This window comes from Delphinus delphis, chromosome 14, assembly GCF_949987515.2.
Source record: "Delphinus delphis chromosome 14, mDelDel1.2, whole genome shotgun sequence".
Classification (NCBI taxonomy): domain Eukaryota; kingdom Metazoa; phylum Chordata; class Mammalia; order Artiodactyla; family Delphinidae; genus Delphinus; species Delphinus delphis.
In genome coordinates, this window is record NC_082696.1 from 24,948,377 (window position 1) to 24,965,773 (window position 17,397).

At 38.8% G+C, this 17,397-nt stretch overlaps 1 protein-coding gene across 3 annotated transcripts; it reads right to left on the bottom strand.

The window, feature by feature from the left end:
* Positions 1–259: 259 nt before the first annotated feature.
* Positions 260–16,710, bottom strand: CCDC28A (coiled-coil domain containing 28A). Of its 3 annotated transcripts, none has more exons than XM_060029889.1 (6): positions 16,567–16,710; positions 14,496–14,695; positions 11,158–11,321; positions 6,779–6,933; positions 4,976–4,998; positions 260–832 (listed from the first exon to the last, which is right to left on the bottom strand). In XM_060029889.1, the coding sequence occupies exons 2-6, from the start codon at positions 14,651–14,653 to the stop codon at positions 778–780; spliced, it is 555 nt and encodes a 184-aa protein (XP_059885872.1). In that variant the 5' UTR covers positions 14,654–14,695; positions 16,567–16,710; the 3' UTR covers positions 260–777. The 3 variants fall into 3 exon arrangements, with proteins under 3 accessions (XP_059885872.1, XP_059885873.1, XP_059885874.1); XM_060029890.1 differs by lacking the exon at positions 16,567–16,710 and adding an exon at positions 16,370–16,468; XM_060029891.1 differs by lacking the exon at positions 260–832 and adding an exon at positions 843–2,621.
* Between the last annotated feature and the right edge of the window lie 687 nt (positions 16,711–17,397).

The following is a 17,397-nucleotide window of genomic DNA, read 5'->3' on the forward strand; positions in this document are numbered from 1 at the left end:
GATTAAAAATTAAAATTAAAATAGCAACTGAGTAAACACACATGAACCCAAAGCTAATGGGCAGAATGCGCCATTCAAATCAAGGTCTAAGCAAGGTCAAAGACCATATGCTCTTTTCATTACGCCAATATTTAAATGTGCATAAGTTGCAAGATTTGCAAGAAAGCTACAGAACCTCAATTTTTTAAATACAGTTTACCTTTGAGGACTGAGCCCTTGTATTCCCAGATTGAAGACTGCAGGTTTCTCCAAAACAGAGAGAGAGACTAATTTAAAACAATCACTTTATTAAAAATAGCAAATTTCACAAATACGCATTTAACATTTTGTTGTCACTGGCCACTGGAAAACACACCGGGCGTGTGTACTGATTATCTAACGTAAACTGAAGCTGGGCTCCCACAAAAAGCCTGGGCATCATCAACTTATGATCAACGGTGGAATAAGTTTGGTGAGCTCAGGAAGGATAAATTGTTCGGCCCCATCAACAACATTTAGCACAGTGCATTTCAAGTATAACCCGTAAGGCAACAATATAAAGCATAGCAGCAAAAGCTCTGTATCACATTTCCTGTTATGCCTTCCACAAGGCCGGGGCCTCCAGTTATGGTGAATTATGGCAAGTCGAGTTCACTGAAAGCAGCATGTGAAAGCAGTCGCCGCACTTGCACTTTAATTAATTCCTTATTGTGGAAGATGATTCTGCTACTGGATTCAGCTAGAAGAGTAAAGAATGCTGCTTTTCTTCAAACCACGAGAAAGCGACTGCGTTTCATTTTAGCCGGCAGAAGTATTTGGAACATCTTGTGCATCTGCCAAATGGAGTTTCTGTCTGGATTCATCAGTTAAGAAGATTCTCATTCTCTAATGAGTACTTCTTTTAAGTTTCTGGAAATTACATTCAAGAGCTAAGAGACAGAGGTAATAAAAAAAGAAGTATGTTTAAAGGGAAAGTGCCTATGCTGCTATTGAGAAACTTGGATGTGGTAAGACAATCTTTAAATGGAGTAAAGTAATTTTACTATGTCTAGAATTTGAAGATTTAAAAACAAATCACTGATTCAAGACTATGTTCCAGGACTTCCCTGGTGGCGCCGTGATTAAGAGTCCACCTGCCAATGCAGGGAACACAGGTTCAATCTCTGGCCCGGGAAGATCTCACATGCCATGGAGCAACTGAGCCTGCTCTCTAGAGCCCGTGAGCCACAACTACTGAGGCCCACATGCCTAGAGCCTGTATTCCACAACTACTGAGCCCACGCGCTGCAACTACTGAAGCCCGCACGCCTGGAGCCTGTGCCCCGCAACTACTGAAGCCCGCGCACCTAGAGCCTGTGCTCCGCAACGAGAAGCTACCATAATGAAAAGGCCATGCACCACAACGAAGAGTAGCCCCTACTCGCTGCAACTAGAGAAAGCCCACGCGCAGCAACGAAGACCCAACGCAGCCAAAAAAAGAAAAAATAAAAATAAAAAATAGGGCTTAAAAAAAAGAAAAAAGACTATGTTCCAGGTTCTAATAGAGCACAGAATTATTTTAATGCAGCAAGAATCATTTTCATGGTAAGAAGCTGATTAGAGGCGAATATGAAAACTTACTGGATTAACGAAATTCACTTGAAAAGACAACACCAATTCATTTCCTTGGGAAAATAATTTCTTTGTGAAAGTCCAAGAGAATGAAATAAAACCGTCATAGCTCTAAAACCTTTCCTATAATCCTCTGAATTATTCTTCAAGAAAACTGGAAATAGAATAAAATTCCTGCATAGTTTATTCCATTCCCTTCTCATCACTGCCTTTCATTTTCCTCTTTCATATATATGATCCACTTGCCACCTGTTTTTCAAGAGTCAATTCAAGACTCAACAATGATCTGGATATACTGAGGACAACTAAATGCTAGGAATACGTGTACAGCAGACGTTTGCAAAAATGTACAGACATGAACTGTGCCGTCAGAGACATATCTTGTTCAATTGGAAGGTTGAGATTTAACACATATCAACAGATAATGAAATAACACAGAATGCTAGTTTGGGGTACAAACAAAATGCTTTATGGAAGTGGTCAGCTTGAGTGTTATTTGATAAGGAGAAGGGGGAGGCCAGAGCAAATCTAGGTAGAAAGTACAACCTGAACTAAGGCATTAAGGTGAGCATGAACTTGGGCATCCAGAGAGCCAACTTGGTGGGAATGAAAAATAATGAAAACTATAACAGGATGAATATGCTGTGATCAAATTACTGAGAACCTTTTAAAAATCTGACATAGTAAAAACTTCGTAAGAAACAAGAATGGCAAGATGAAAGTGATGTTTTAGGAAGAATAACTCAGTGGCGATGTCTAAAGTCTACAGCAGTACTGTCCAATAGAAATATAATGTAAGCCACAGACATAGTTTTAAAAATATTTTACTTATACTCATAATCATGAAATTATCATTTCAACATGTAATCATAAAAATATTGAGATAGTTTACATCTTTTCATTCTAAATCTTTGAAATCAGGTGTGCATGTTATACTTAAAGCACATGTCAATCCATGTTGCCGACACTTCGTGTGCTCAGTAGTTACTTGGCTAGTGGCTGCCATATTGGACAGTGCAGCTCTAGGGTTTCTAGAGAACAGAAATTTGCAAGATTGTGGAATCAGGTGATGAGGGCAGAGAATGAAGGAAGAATACAAAACAGAACTGATAACACCTGACAACTAACTGTAATTAAGAGACAGCAAATAATTTCCTGTCCCTGTCCAGGCTAAAGGCAGATAGTGCCAGGACTGATCAGCAATGTCTGCTATAGTCACAGAAGGGATTTTTAAACAATCTTGAAGATTAAAATAATAGGGGCACTTGAGAAAACCATAATTCAAAAAGAGACATGTACCACAATGTTCACTGCAGCACTATTTACAATAGTCAGGACATGGAAGCAACCTAAGTGTCCATCAACAGATGAGTGGATAAAGAAGATGTGGCACATATATACAATGGAATATTACTCAGCCATAAAAAGAAACGAAATTGAGTTATTTGAGGTGAGGTGGATGGACCTAGAGTCTGTCAATACAGAGTGAAGTAAGTCAGAAAGAGAAAAACAAATACCGTATGCTAACACACATATATGGAGTCTAAAAAAAAAAATGGTTCTGATGAGCCTAGGGGCAGGAGAGGAATAAAGACGCAGACATAGAGAATGGACTTGAGGACACAGGTATGGGGAAGGGTAAGCTGGGACGAAGTGAGAGAGTGGCATGGACATATATACACTACCAAATGTAAAATAGCTAGCTAGTGGGAAGCAGCTGCATCGCACAGGGAGATCATCTCAGTGCTTTGTGTCTACCTAGAGGGGTGGGATAGGGAGGGTGGGAGGGAGGCGCAAGAGGGAGGAGATATGGGGATGTATGTGTATGTATAACTGATTCACTTTGTTATAAAGCAGAAACTAACACAACATTGTAAAGCAATTACACTCCAATAAAGATGTTTAAAAAATAAAAATTATAGGGGCACTGATGACAGAGAGGAAAATTAGGAGGGGAAAGTATGAATACGGAAAGAACATTTATTACAGATGAGGAAACTAGGGTTGCTAGGCTTTGCTCAAGGTTACACAGCTGCTTACCAAGACCTGAGACCAAGCGATTCAAAGGCCATGCGCTTGCAGTCTACCACCACGGCCTGCTGAACCGTTGGGGCTGAAGTGAGGAAAGCGGGAGACAAATGAGTCTAAATGTTTAACAGAAACTCAGATAAGAGGAGAGGAGTTATGTCATAAGCAGAGAGAGAATATAAAGCATAGAATATAATGTAAAACAAATACAAAGAAAAAAAAGAACCGGGAACTACTCCTAAGAAAAGCCTCCTAATTAACTCCTATCTTACCCCCATATTACACTCTTTCTTGGCAGTGGTATCTTACATTAATATCTCCTACAGTTTATGTGGCTTCTCAAAACTGTATTTTCTTCATCTGTAAAATGGGGAGTATAACACCACCTACCTCCAAGAGTAGGACCAAATGAGATAATGCGTGTAAAACACTTCATATAATGCTTGGCAAATAGTAGGTATTCAATAAAGGTGAGATATTAATTACTATTACTGGATTTGTATATATCTTCCTATTTCTTCATTGTTTTTACTGCACAATTCAGCAGTTAGTATCAGTATATGTTATTGCAATAAGAGTGATTTTTTAAAATATCTTTTCTATATAGTTTGGAAATTTTCATATACACATGATTACATGTAGCAGTTACCCCGTATTAAAGACGATACTCAGAAATGTTAAACAATCTACCCAAATTTACATTAGCAAAACATGGAACCAAATTTCGAAAATCAAATCTCTTAACTCTACAACCAGTATCCTTTCCAGTATCTCACTATTTGGTTCAAAGAGATGTCTTACCACTAAAATTATTTTACAGGCAGGATCATTGTTTTGTTGTTCTTATATATCTCACATTGTGCCTATCAGTATGTTCAAAAATACATTTTAAAAATTTCTTGAAATAATTGCTCTAAATTGAAATGTCAAAACATGAATATTTTACATGTGCCTTTGTGATTTCCTTTAAGTTAATCCTATAATACACTTTAATGCATCTAAAATATTCTAGTTCTAATAGTAAATTTAGAGTACTGTGTTATGTCTGCTATCCCACTTCCATTTAGCTTAAGAATCTAAGATTCAAAATAATGTATACGGCAACTAGCCTAATTCTTAATTCTCTTGATTAAAACATTTTAAAAATTTGTCTTAAAAACCCAGAAACCATACAGAGCAAAGCACAAACCATAGAAAAACAAAATTTCAGCATACAAAACAACTGGGAAATTCCATTTAGAAACTAAAGGGAAAGATGGCCCCAGTAAATAGCAGTAGGTTTCTTCACTTGATTGGGACTATTCACCAAAAATTATAATCTGTGAACTTTTCACTGTTGATGTTAAGCAAAGGATACATGGAAGAATTCAATTCTTCTAGCTGTAACACAAAGTAACAAATTTAATTTTTATAAGATAACTGTCATAGATAATTGTTAACCATACATTATTAAAGACATTATTTCGCATTTAAGCTTTCTTTAAACAAAAAAGTATTAAAGAAAAAACTTTCTAAAAATTTCCAGACTGGGAAATTCACTTATGCAAAATAATAATAAAGTAGCTTTAGTATTTATGAAATAAGAATATAAGAGAATTAAAACCATATGATAAAAACTGAAGTTTTATAAGGATTCTTAAAACCATGCTTAATTATAATCATCTCTAATAATAGATTTTTTTTAAAAAGCTGCCATTTTAATGATCAAAATCTTTAAAAACTTTATGAATTACAAAAACGATTTTATGTGATATTCAGTTTTTAGTATGAGGTAGAATTAACCACCCCTATTTTACAGAGAGAAAAATCTGAGTTACAAAAACATTAAATTGCCCAAAGTTATACAGCTCTATGTAGACCCTGGACTAAACAAAGGCTCTCTGGTTTCAAATTCAGTTTTCAGCATACCACAATCACAATTAAAAGTATAGGTTTGAGGGCTTCCCTGGTGGCGCAGTGGTTGAGAGTCTGCCTGCCAATGCAGGGGACACGGGTTCATGCCCCAGGCCGGGAGGATCCCACATGATGCAGAGCGGCTGGGCCCATGAGCCATGGCTGCTGAGCCTGCGCATCCGGAGCCTGTGCTCCGCAACTGGAGAGGCCACGACAGTGACAGGCCCGCATACCGCAAAAAAAAAAAAAAAAAAAAGAATCCTATATGGTGTTACTGGTTGAATTGTATCCTCCCAAAATTCATGTTTTAGTCCTAACCCTTAATACTTCATAACATGACTATATTTGGAGACAGGTTCTTAAAAGAGGGAATTAAGTTAAAATGAAGTCATTAAGATGGGCCCTAATCCAGTATGACTAGTGTCCTTACAAAAAGAGGAAATTTGGACATAGGGACCCACACAGAAAGGAAGAATGCCATGTGAACATGAAGATAGTTTTCAACAAGCCAAGGAGAGAGACCTCAGAAGAAACCAACTCTGCTGACACCCTGGTCTCCAGCTCTCAGCCTCCAGAACTGTGAGAAAATTAATTTCTGTTGCTTAAGCCACCCAGTCTGTGGTACTTTGTTACAGCAACCTTTGCAAGCAAAAACACATGGCAACCTGCTAAATTACCATAAACACCAAACACACTATAAGTAACTACCACCTGAGTAAATAAGGCAAAATGCATTAATCATGCCAGGATCTTTTGACCTACTATCTTCTATATCTTAAGATCTTTTATATGTACAGAAGCAAATATTTTCCTTTTAGATTTGCCAATATCCCAGAAAATGTGCTTAGATGTAAATATAAGGATATATTGGATCCCAATATATCCTTGGCTATATTGCTTTCAAAAAAGAGTATGAAGTCCAACATGGATAAAACTTGAAAACATTACACTAAGTGAAAGAATCCAGACATAAAAAGCCACGTATTTTATGCTTTTCATTTATATGAAATGTCCAGAATAGGCAGATCTATAGAGACTGAAAATAGATTGGCAGTTGCTGGGGGATGGGGGAGGAGAGCACTGAGAGGTACAGGATTTCTTTTTGGAGTGATGAAAATGTTCTGAAATTAGATGTGGTGATGTCTGCACAACATTGTGAATATACTAAAAATCACTGAATTTATACTTTAAAATGGTTAAAATGGTGAATTTTATCTCAATAAAAATTTTGATTAAGAAAAGAGTAAAGAAAGAGGACTGTACTCACATCAGACAGAAGCCTATCCAGATTGGAGTCACTGGCTGCTTTTCTCTTATCCTCAGGAAGTTCCTCTAGCTCCCCATAGAGCTCCAAATTCAAGCGAGCTAATTTCTCCTGCATTCCCCGAACATGTTCCATCTGTTCAATGGAACATTCATTTCCTGGGGGAACATTCCAGAACATTAATAAAGATTAGGATAGGTCAAACTAACTGTCTTGAGGAGAAACTTCTAAAGTCAAGGTGCTTAAAAGAAATTGGTTTTCCTTCTTTTGTAAATTACATTAATGACTGCATATTTTCTGTGTAAAATTATAAATCAAATCTCCAACCAGGAACACAACAATCTAAAAAATAATCATGGGCATTAAAAAATGATATAGAAAAAAAATTTAAGAATGAAAGAACCCTTTAGGTAAAAAAAATTTTTTCAATAGTAATATATAGAGGGGTGTTAACACCATCTATTCACGTCCTAGTTGACAACTGCCATTAAAACTGAGTAACCCAGGGGCTTCCCTGGTGGCACAGTGGTTGGGAGTCTGCCTGCCGATTCAGGGGACGCGGGTTCGTGCCCCGGTCCGGGAGGCTCCCACATGCCGCGGAGTGGCTGGGCCTGTGGGCCCGTGGGCCTGTGGGCCCGTAGGCCGTGGCCGCTGGGCCTGCGCATCTGGAGCCTGTGCTCCGTAATGGGATAGGCCGCAGCAGTGAGAGGCCTGCATACTGCAAAATAAACAACAACTTAGTAACCCAACATTTTATAATGATCTGAGTGAAACTAAGAGTCCTATAAGGACTTCAACCATGAATCATTCTGCCAACCAACCGTGTACTCCTCCTTTAAGAAATATAAGTGAAAATATTAATAAAGTGTGAAGAATGTAATGAAGCATGAGAACCACAATGTATACACAGTAGAGAAAGACAACTTATTGCTAAAGGATAGGTCTTGCGTTGTTTATTGACTAGACTCCTCTGAGGTAGCATTATCTGCCCAGATCAACTGATGTATATACGTGAAATATTACATATTTTCATTCCGTTTCAGTACAGCCTCTCCAAATTCTTGATACTATCATTTTCCCCTCCCAAAACCTTTGATTTTTCTCAAAGGCATAATATAGCTCAGCTAAAGTTGAAGTATGTATCTTGAATAAATATGAATTAATGTAAATTATACTATCTTTTCCTCTAGCCAGCTTTATAACATCTTCATAAATTGACTATATTACATTATGTTAAGGACTACTAATAATTTTAAAGCTAGTTACAGCTCTTTCAAAATCATCCTTTCTTCATAGTAAAATATATCATATTTCCTCTATTTTAATGATGTTTTTCAACAGTTAGCAACCTGGAAGGTCAAGTGGAAGAACTACCTCAAGAGATATATATGTGTGTGTGTGTGTGTGTGTGTGTGTGTGTGTATACATATAAAGATGTACATATATTATATAGACAGAGGAAAACAATATAGAGTAAAAATATAAAGAGGTAGAAATCACAAGGAACAAGAGAAGAGAGTCAGGGGATGGACCCAGGTGACCTAACATGAGAACAACAGAATCTCCAAAAGGATAAAAAGGAACAGATGGAGGAGAAATAAATGACACATAGAAAAAAATGTTCCTTGAGATGAAAGATGAGTTGGCAGATATGAAGGGCTCACTGATTTCCAGGCAGGGATGATACGGTCCTAAGCATATTCTGGTAAAGGCTTAAACTTTAAAGATAAAGAAGAATATCTTTCAAGCATTGAGATTGAAAAAAGTTACTTGGTAAGAAAGAATCCAGGGACTTCCCTGGTGGTCCAGTGGTAAAGAATCCGCCTTACAATGCAGGGGATGCGGGTTCGATCCCTGGTCAGGGAACTAAGATTCCACATGTCGTGGGGCTGCTAAGCCCACACGCCACAGCTACCGAGCTTGCATGCCTCAATTAGAGAGCCTGCGTGTTGCAAAACTACAGAGCCCATGCCCTCGGGAACCCGCACGCCACAACTACAGAGCCCACGTGCCCTGGAGCCTGCACACCACAACTAGAGAGAGAAAACCCGCATGCCAGAACTAGAGAGAAGCCCGTGCACCACAACGAAGAGCCCCTGTGCCGCAATAGAAGATGCCGCATGCTGCAACTAAGACCTGACTCAGCCAAAAATAAAATAAAATAAATAATAAATAAATCTTTAAAAAAAAAAAGAAAGAAAGAATCCAACTGGCAATCAACTTCTCATCTGCAATGCTTATATATAGCAAACCATCGAATAACAGAGACTTCAATCCAAGAATACAAAGTCACTTAAAAGTTAGGGCAGGAAGGGTGTTGGGGAGAAAAGTGAAGAAGTAAAATTGATCCAGAGATTATATCTCAAGGGTGGGAGAGAAGAGAGGGGAGAGGGAAGTGAAAGTATTCTAAAGATGCCACCTTACCGGGATGGAGTAAAGCAAGGAGGAAGGGATGTCATAAAACATCTTTGTGAAATAAATAACGTGTTTTAATGTCTTCTTTTCAAATAATAGTATAACCATGACTGGAAACCCAGAGACTATAAGAAAAAATAGACATATTTGAGTATACAAAAATTTAAAACTTTTATAAGGTGATGTATACCATAAAATCCACACTAATGTTGCTTAAAATATAGAGACACACTAATGTTGCTTAAAAAAATAAAAACAAAAGAGGTCAGAGGGTTAGTACCTAAAATATGCAAAGGGCTCTTAGTAAATAAAAACAAAAGGATAAATAACCAAATAAAAAACTGGGTAAAGGTCCTAAAAAAGAGCAATCCAACCGCTTAACAAACATTCATGGCTATTCAAACTCAACAGTAATAAAAAAAACTCTTTACACCAACAGGCTGGCAAAAATGAAAAGGCTGGTCATACCTATTAGCTGGTGGGAATTCAGGGAAAAGAGTTGTTTCATAAATTGCTAATGAAAACTAAAAGTGCAATAGCTTTTCTGAAAAGCAATCTGGATACTTTTATTAATATTAAAATTACCTCTATGCTTTGACCCAGTAATCCCACTCATGGGAATCCATCCCAAAGAAATCAAAACAGCCACATAAGGATATATGTAAAATGATGTTCACTACACCACTGAGTTTAGCGGCTCCAAACTGGAGACGAAGTAAATGCCCTTCAACAGAGAAATGGCTGAATAAACCAAGGTATATTCACAACTTGAAAATTATGTAGCCATTTAAAAAAAGAATGAATTAGAGCTATACCAGGTGACTCAGAGAGATTGTCATCAGGTATTGTTATTTTATTTATTTATTTATTTTTTGCGTACGCGGGCCTCTCACTGTTGTGGCCTCTCCCGCTGCGGAGCACGGGCTCTGGACGTGCAGGCTCAGCGGCCATGGCTCACGGGCCCAGTCGCTCCACGGCATGTGGGATCTTCCTGGACCGGGGCACGAACCCATGTCCCCTGCATCGGCAGGCAGACTCTCAACCACTGCGCCACCAGGGAAGCCCCATCAGGTATTGTTTAGTGAGCAAAGCAAGACACCGAAAAGTGTATATAAGATACTATTTGTAGAAAACAATGAAAAGAAAAATCTGTGTGTGTGTGTGTGTGTGTGTGTGTGTGTCACACAGTTAACTGGTTGGGGCTGGGGGGAGGCGGAGGCAGTAGAGGGCGTAAGGGAAGGGGTAGGGAAGCCAAGTAAAAGAGCTGGGGAGGGAAAGACAAGCACTTAAAAACACAATATTTATGTTGATGACATTTATGCTTTTGTGTGAGATTCCATATGTGTGCATTCAATAAGTTTTAGATTGCTTTTTAAAAATGCAGGGAAATAATTTTTATCATCAGAAAAAGCTTATAAAGTGAGCTGGAAGCTGAACATGAAATATCTGACCATACACTTTGTGAACTCATATACAAAAATACCTATTCAGAGTTTTATTGGGACGATCAGTTAACTGTTCTTACATCTTCATCAAGCCAGATTCTTTAATATTCGAAAGTCAGGCATTGTGAGCAAGAAACAAGTTTAGGCTTGAAAGGGTAAAGAAAAATGATCTTGAGTCTTTCTAAAACTGAAACACTAAATCTAAAATATTTCAGTTGACAGAGAATGTCCCTTTTGTTTGTCACACTTTCAAGATACTTAGTCCCTCAACAGCAATCCTACTTTAACAATTCAACTAACTCTCTCTTTTTAAAAAACTTTTTCCCTGAAATCTTACAAGACAAATTATATCCCATGACAAATGAAATCTAGGTTGATTGCGTTTTATGCCTCTGGACTGTTGTTGTTTTTTTTTAAATAAAAGAAAATGACACTTCAAAAAGGAATTGCAAAATACATGCAGAAAATATGATGCAAACATCTTGAGAAGAAAAAGAGTAGAGAGAAACAGCTATGGATTACCGAATGCTTGGAGTTTTCCAGAGTGGAAGTCATTCAAAAGGCTGAGGAGCCCCCTCTCCATCTCCTGGACATCGGAGACGTCGGTGAGGAAGGAGTGCTGGATCGGGGTTGACTGAGCGCCTTTGCCTTCTCCACCCTGAGGCTTGGTCTTTTCTTTCATCACTCTGTAAAAAGGGTGCAATAAAAAATTAATTGCCTATAATTACCTTTAAATAGAGAGATATTTTTTCAGGCTGTTCTAGATTAAGGAAAAAACAAGACATCTGAATAAAATCAATACTAAATAAAAACAGCCATTTCAAGGAACAGGCTATGAAAATCTCAAACAAATGTATAAAATACAACTACTAAGGTATATAAAGAGTTTGAGTAATGTACTTTTACTCTATGGTAATTCCTTGGACTGCAAAAAAAACTGAAGAGAGAATTAGTAAGTCTTTTTACTAGCCTGTGTTTCATATTTCACTTCTCCGTAAACATATTCTGCCTTCCCACCTAACTTTATCCTAGCTGTTCCCTCAACTATGGGCTGTCCAACAAGTGGTTCTGGGGCCCCTACTCTGTAGCTGACATGGTGCCAGACACTGAGTATATGAATGCGTGCAGGCCATCAGTGACTGCACTGAACCACGCCCAGTCTAAGGAGAAAGACAGACAGAAATTCACAATCAACATGTGATGGAGCGCTAGAACCTGTTGGTCACACCCATAGAGCTGTCTCTAATCTCTCCTCCTCCACTGCCACTGTCCTATACCTGACCCAACTACTCCAGCAGCTTCCCAGCTGGTCTCCCGGCCTCTACGTCTCTGAGCCCACAGAGCAGTCAAGTCAATTTTTAAAAAGTAAAGTCAGATCACATAATTTACTTAATGCAAAGCTTTCAGTAGTCAGATAACCTGAAGAAATTCTATCCTCTCTTGTATGTCAATGCTCTACACATTCTGAATCTCTTTTGCTTCCTAGAAATCCCTTCTCTCGTCTCCTTGCAGCTAATCCTCTGCCCACGTTAGCATCCTTGCCAGGCTACCTCCCACACATGCTTCAAGTCTCAGTTTAAATGTGATCTGCTCAGGAAGGCCCTTTCCGAACCCCTAGACTAGGCTAGTTCTCATTACACACGTCTAGCATATGCCAGGCTCTCAAACTCTGGAGTGATGGTGCTATACATACTGTGATATGGGAGCAGAGAGAAAGAACAGTCTACTCAACCTAAGGGTAGCAGAGAAAACTTCCTAAAGGTGATATGTGAGTGAAGGCTTAAAGACTAGGAGTGAACCAGGCAAAAATGGGAGAGGGGGTTGTGTGTTACTTTTATAACCCCGACACGTGCTATAGATCCTGACGTAACACATATATTCAGGACTCAGTTAATTTCTACATAACATAGCATGAAGACCTCTTCCCCACAAGTGCACTCGCCACAATGTGGGTAAGACGAATAGGGTGTACGGGGGGCTGTGAGTGTGTGGGCAAAGGTGGCAAGACTAATTAATTCCCGTGAAAAGAAATCAACTTAGAACACATAGGCCGTTGACACTAGGTCACTAACAGTTCTTCACAAAACGGGATTTGTAATTTTACATACATGGTATTAGATTTACTATCACTATCTAGTATCTTGCTACTCAAAGTGCTGTCCAAGACCTGTACCATCAGTATTACCTGTGAGCTTATCAGAAATGCTTAGCTGAAGCCCCATCCCGAACTAACTGATTCAGAATCTACATTTTAAAAACATTCCCAGGAGATCCATATTCACATTAAAATCTGAGATAAACTACTATGGACTATAAGGTTTCAGTATAGCAAATTTTTTTTTTTCAAATTGGAAGCTTTATCCAAGTAAGTGTTTTGCATCAGTTCATCACTTAACAACCTTCTCAGAAAAGAAAATAAAAATCTGTTTCTTCTTACTTCGGTGTTTTTGATCATGTCACTCTGTCTCACTTTATGTTAAAATAATTCAATTAAAAAGCACTCACTGAAATTATACTATGTGCAAAGCCCCACTCTGAATACTGTCTGGCACACAAGACCCAGCCCTCAGGAAGCCCACATTCTAGAAGAGGGTAGAGAAATAAAGGTGCAATGTAGAAAAGACAATGAGATACAAATAAACTGATGCAAAAATTTGGAAAAAGGAATGATTTCCTTTCAAATCTCTTGGCTTTCTTTCCTCATCAACCATAACCATATTCAAAATCTGATTCTAAATTAAACTCCTCCAGGAGGAAAACCCCTTTCCAATCTGATAATATATTAAAAAGAAGCCCTTATAACTTTTGTTTTTCATTTAGTCCTTATTGGAATGTTCTTTTCCAAGGGTCTCTGGCTATGTCCCTTTCGTTTCCTCAAAGACAGTGTGAGATCATCACCAGCAATCTTGTCTTTTGTGTTAATCCAGTGGCTACAAAGTGCTACAAGCATTACTTCCTTAACTAACTCTCATGATGAGCTTGCAGTTAGAAGCTTATTTAATCATAATTATCTAGAGGATTGAGATTATGAAATGCTTTTTCTCTTAAGATATTATCCTGGTTTCCAAATATCTAACCCTACAAAATACTCATATATGCAGCAATAATAGGTAACATTTAAACTTCCCCCTTTTCCTTTAAAGCCTTAAGACAAATATTAATATGTTCACTAAATATTAATACTGATACTTCTAGGTGGTAGGATTTTAGTATTCTTCTGTTTCTTCTTTGAATTTTTCCTGTGTTTAAATATTTACAATAAATACAAATCACTTCTATTAAAACAGTGAACTCATTCTTTAAAAAAAAATAAAACTACCAAAGCACAAACACTCAGCTTAAAAAAAAAACAACAACCAGATATGTCTTTTCCATTTTTGGGTAACTCATCAACTTTGTCTGCAAGTTTTCTTGCTCTGTATTTTTTTTAAAATATTTATTTATTTGGTTGCATTGGGTCTTGGTTGCGGCTCGAGGGCTCCTTACTTGCGGCATGCAGATTCCTTAGTTACGGCAGGCAGGCTCCTTAGTTGCAGCATGCGTGTGGGATACAGTTCCCGGACTAGGGATCGAACCCGGGCCCCCTGCATTGCGAGCACAGAGTCTTAACCACTGTGCCACCTGGGAAGTCCCTGCTTTGTATATTTTAATACGAGACAGAGTAAGAGCCTTAAAGCCAATCATTCATTCTGCATTTTCTAATCTCTATACACTGTAACCTTCAAAAATTTTTTTTCTAAATCACATGTAATATGTGCCTCAAAAGTCAAACCAAGAGGAAAAACATGTTGTAAGGATTAGTGGATTTAGTATTTACTTTATAGCATTTTGCTGTGATAATGTGAAAGAAGAGAATTCACCTTTTTAACTTTGGTCGCTGTGAAGTTGACTGTGATGCAGGATTTGAAAACCCCGTGCTTTTACTAACTGGAATGGCATTTTTTTTGGCATTAACACCCTGAGTAGAGTGGGCACTAAAAGACTTAGGACTCCTCCTCTTCACTTTGCGCTCCTCCATTGTTTTAAGTTCCTTACTGCACCAAGGCCAGCTTCTTATAACCTAAGGAAATACAGCAAAATTATACATATATGCTATAATACGCCAAAATGAAAGGGCTTCAAAGACCCACTTCACGGGCTGTAAGAGGATCAAGAATTTCAGAGGTCATTAAAGAAAGTTAGAACAAGGATTCTTAAGCTTAGTTTACTGTATTATGTACACAGAATCCCTAACCAAAACTGCCTGTTAGACAAAAAATTTTTTCACTGTTTATTAATTCATCCCACAAAAATTTACTCTCTTCTACATGTCAGGCACTATTTGGGGCATTGGGGAGACAGTACTGAACAAGACAAAGTCCCTGCCCTCAATGTTCCCTACATTCTTATGGAAGGGGAACAACATATAAACACTAAACAAATCATCCAGCCTGACTCAAGCTTTATGTGCCCCTTAGGTCTCCCTTCTAAAATGTATTCTTTGAAAAACCACCTAGATACAAACAGATATATAATTGACATGGGTACCTGTGTTTTAATTAGCAACTAGAAACCTTATTTCAACTACCAAGTAGAAATTCAGTTGCTTCCTAGAGTTAATACTGATTCTAGTTCCTTGATCAAATGAAGTTCTGTAAAATTAAACTTGTTCCCTCACAATTTTAAATTTACTTTCTCTACCTATTTCCAATGAAACATGAAACTTTATTATATATGTTTAGTTTTGTCAATGTCAAAAAAGTTACACTATGAAGTTACAGTTGGTCCTTCCATAGAGAATATGTGTAAAACCTTCTATTTATTCAGTACTTTCCCTTTATGTATTAACCAGCTTTATTTCTCTAACAGCCACCCATCTAAAAATATCCTTCCACATTTCCTTTTTATTTATGCATAATATTAAATTCTTCCTAAATATATTGTTTCATGCATCATAAGATGAGAAATTTATATGGCTATTCTTCTCATCAGATTGTAAAGTGCACTAGGACTGTTAGGTCTTTTATTGTATGTTGTGTTGAATTTAATCATTCTATGACCATTCAAAAAGTCTCAAATCCACTGATGTCACTCCTCAAGTAATTATTTGAGAATTTTAATGAAAATAGATTTTTTTTGGCTACTGTCTGGACTCCGAGCTACTAGCACTGTTATTTAAACCACTGAGCTCAGTTGGCTCAGGCTGACTCCAGACAATCATAACTGGAGCTAAACCTCCAAAGGACCAAAGGCTGTAAAGGAGAGGCTCTATTGCCCAGTCTCTAATCCCAGATAACGAACGTAAATCCGCTTAAATCTTGGCTAACAATTTTTCCTTTAAGAAGCATTTTAAGTAACAGAACAGACATTTTGGGGTTGTTTCAGCATGCAACACAAATTAAATGTTTAAAAAAATAACTGAATAGAGAAGATGGGATATCAGTTCTCGAAAGAGGCAAGGGTCCGTATAAATTTATGATACACATAAACGCACTGGTTTTCGAATTTAATTATGCTTATACACAGTTGGTGACACAAGAATAATAATAATAAAAAAACCAGGAAACAATGCAAATAAACCAACAGTGGTCTAAACTATTGATAAGATGTTCTGAGGGGCCAGGGCTCGACAATTATGCTTTTTTGGTTAGATAACATCACTACTACAAGAGCACCGAAACCCTTCTTTTATACCAAGCAGCAAGGAACCATTCAGAGAAGACCTTCATAGACTACAGCTCGTAGTCTAACTCACACATTAGTTTGAGAGCCAGGAACCCACAGCCTCCAAGCCGGACCACTAGAAATTCCTCTTGACTTCACCTCATTGCCCTTCCCTCATTAGCCTTCACGGAGAACCTTCACTGCCCAAAATCCGGTAGCGGCCAGAACCGGTGGTGGGAGGGGCCTACAGGGGGACATTGCGGGGGTGCCTTTGCTTCCACTTCATACCTGGGGAAGAAGGGGATCGGGGTCCTCTTCTTCAACCTGCAAGGACCCCGGGGCCTCTGAAGCCACCGCCGCAGCTGCAGCCGCCGATGCTACAGCTGCAGCTTGAGCCGGGGTCACATCCCGGAGCTCTCGCCTTCACAATGCCCTTTGTTTACGGAAGTGACGTAAGGAGGCGGAACCTCCGCTTACTAGCCGGGAGCCTCGCCTCTTCCTGTTCCACATGTGAGGCTCCCGTCTCCGGCTCTGGCATCGTATTGCTTCCCCTGTCCTGCATTCAACTGTAAGTTCGACGGGCATGGAAAGGAGGATACAGGACTGGCCTTTCATTTTGGGCTCAGTGGCCCAGAAACTGGGAGGGTCAGGAGGGGAGGTGGAGGCAAGAACCGGAAATGTAGTACCTTTTCCGGAAGCTGTCCCGCCCCCTCCGTGTCAGCTCCCACGCACTACAATTCCCAGCACGCTGTTCGAGCAAGCGTGGAGGCGGAACCAGATTGTCGCCATAGCAACTGTTCCGGATTGTTTCTGACGCCTCGCCTGGACTTTGCAAGGTAAAACAACGTTGGCTTGTAAGGCCGCGTAAAAAAAAGTGATTCTGTTTAGCAACCCCGAGGCTGAGCCCCTGAATGAAATGCTATAACTGCTGCTATAAGTAGCTACTGTTCAGGCACTTGACAGACGTCATCTCTAAACCTCACTGTAATCTATGAATTAGGTGTTAGAATCCCCCTTTTAGAAATGAGGACACTCAGGCTGCGTCTCTCTGTCGCCAAGACAGTTCCTCCCTACCTTTACTCCCTCTGGAGAAGGAGTTGAGGATTGAGAGAGATCGAA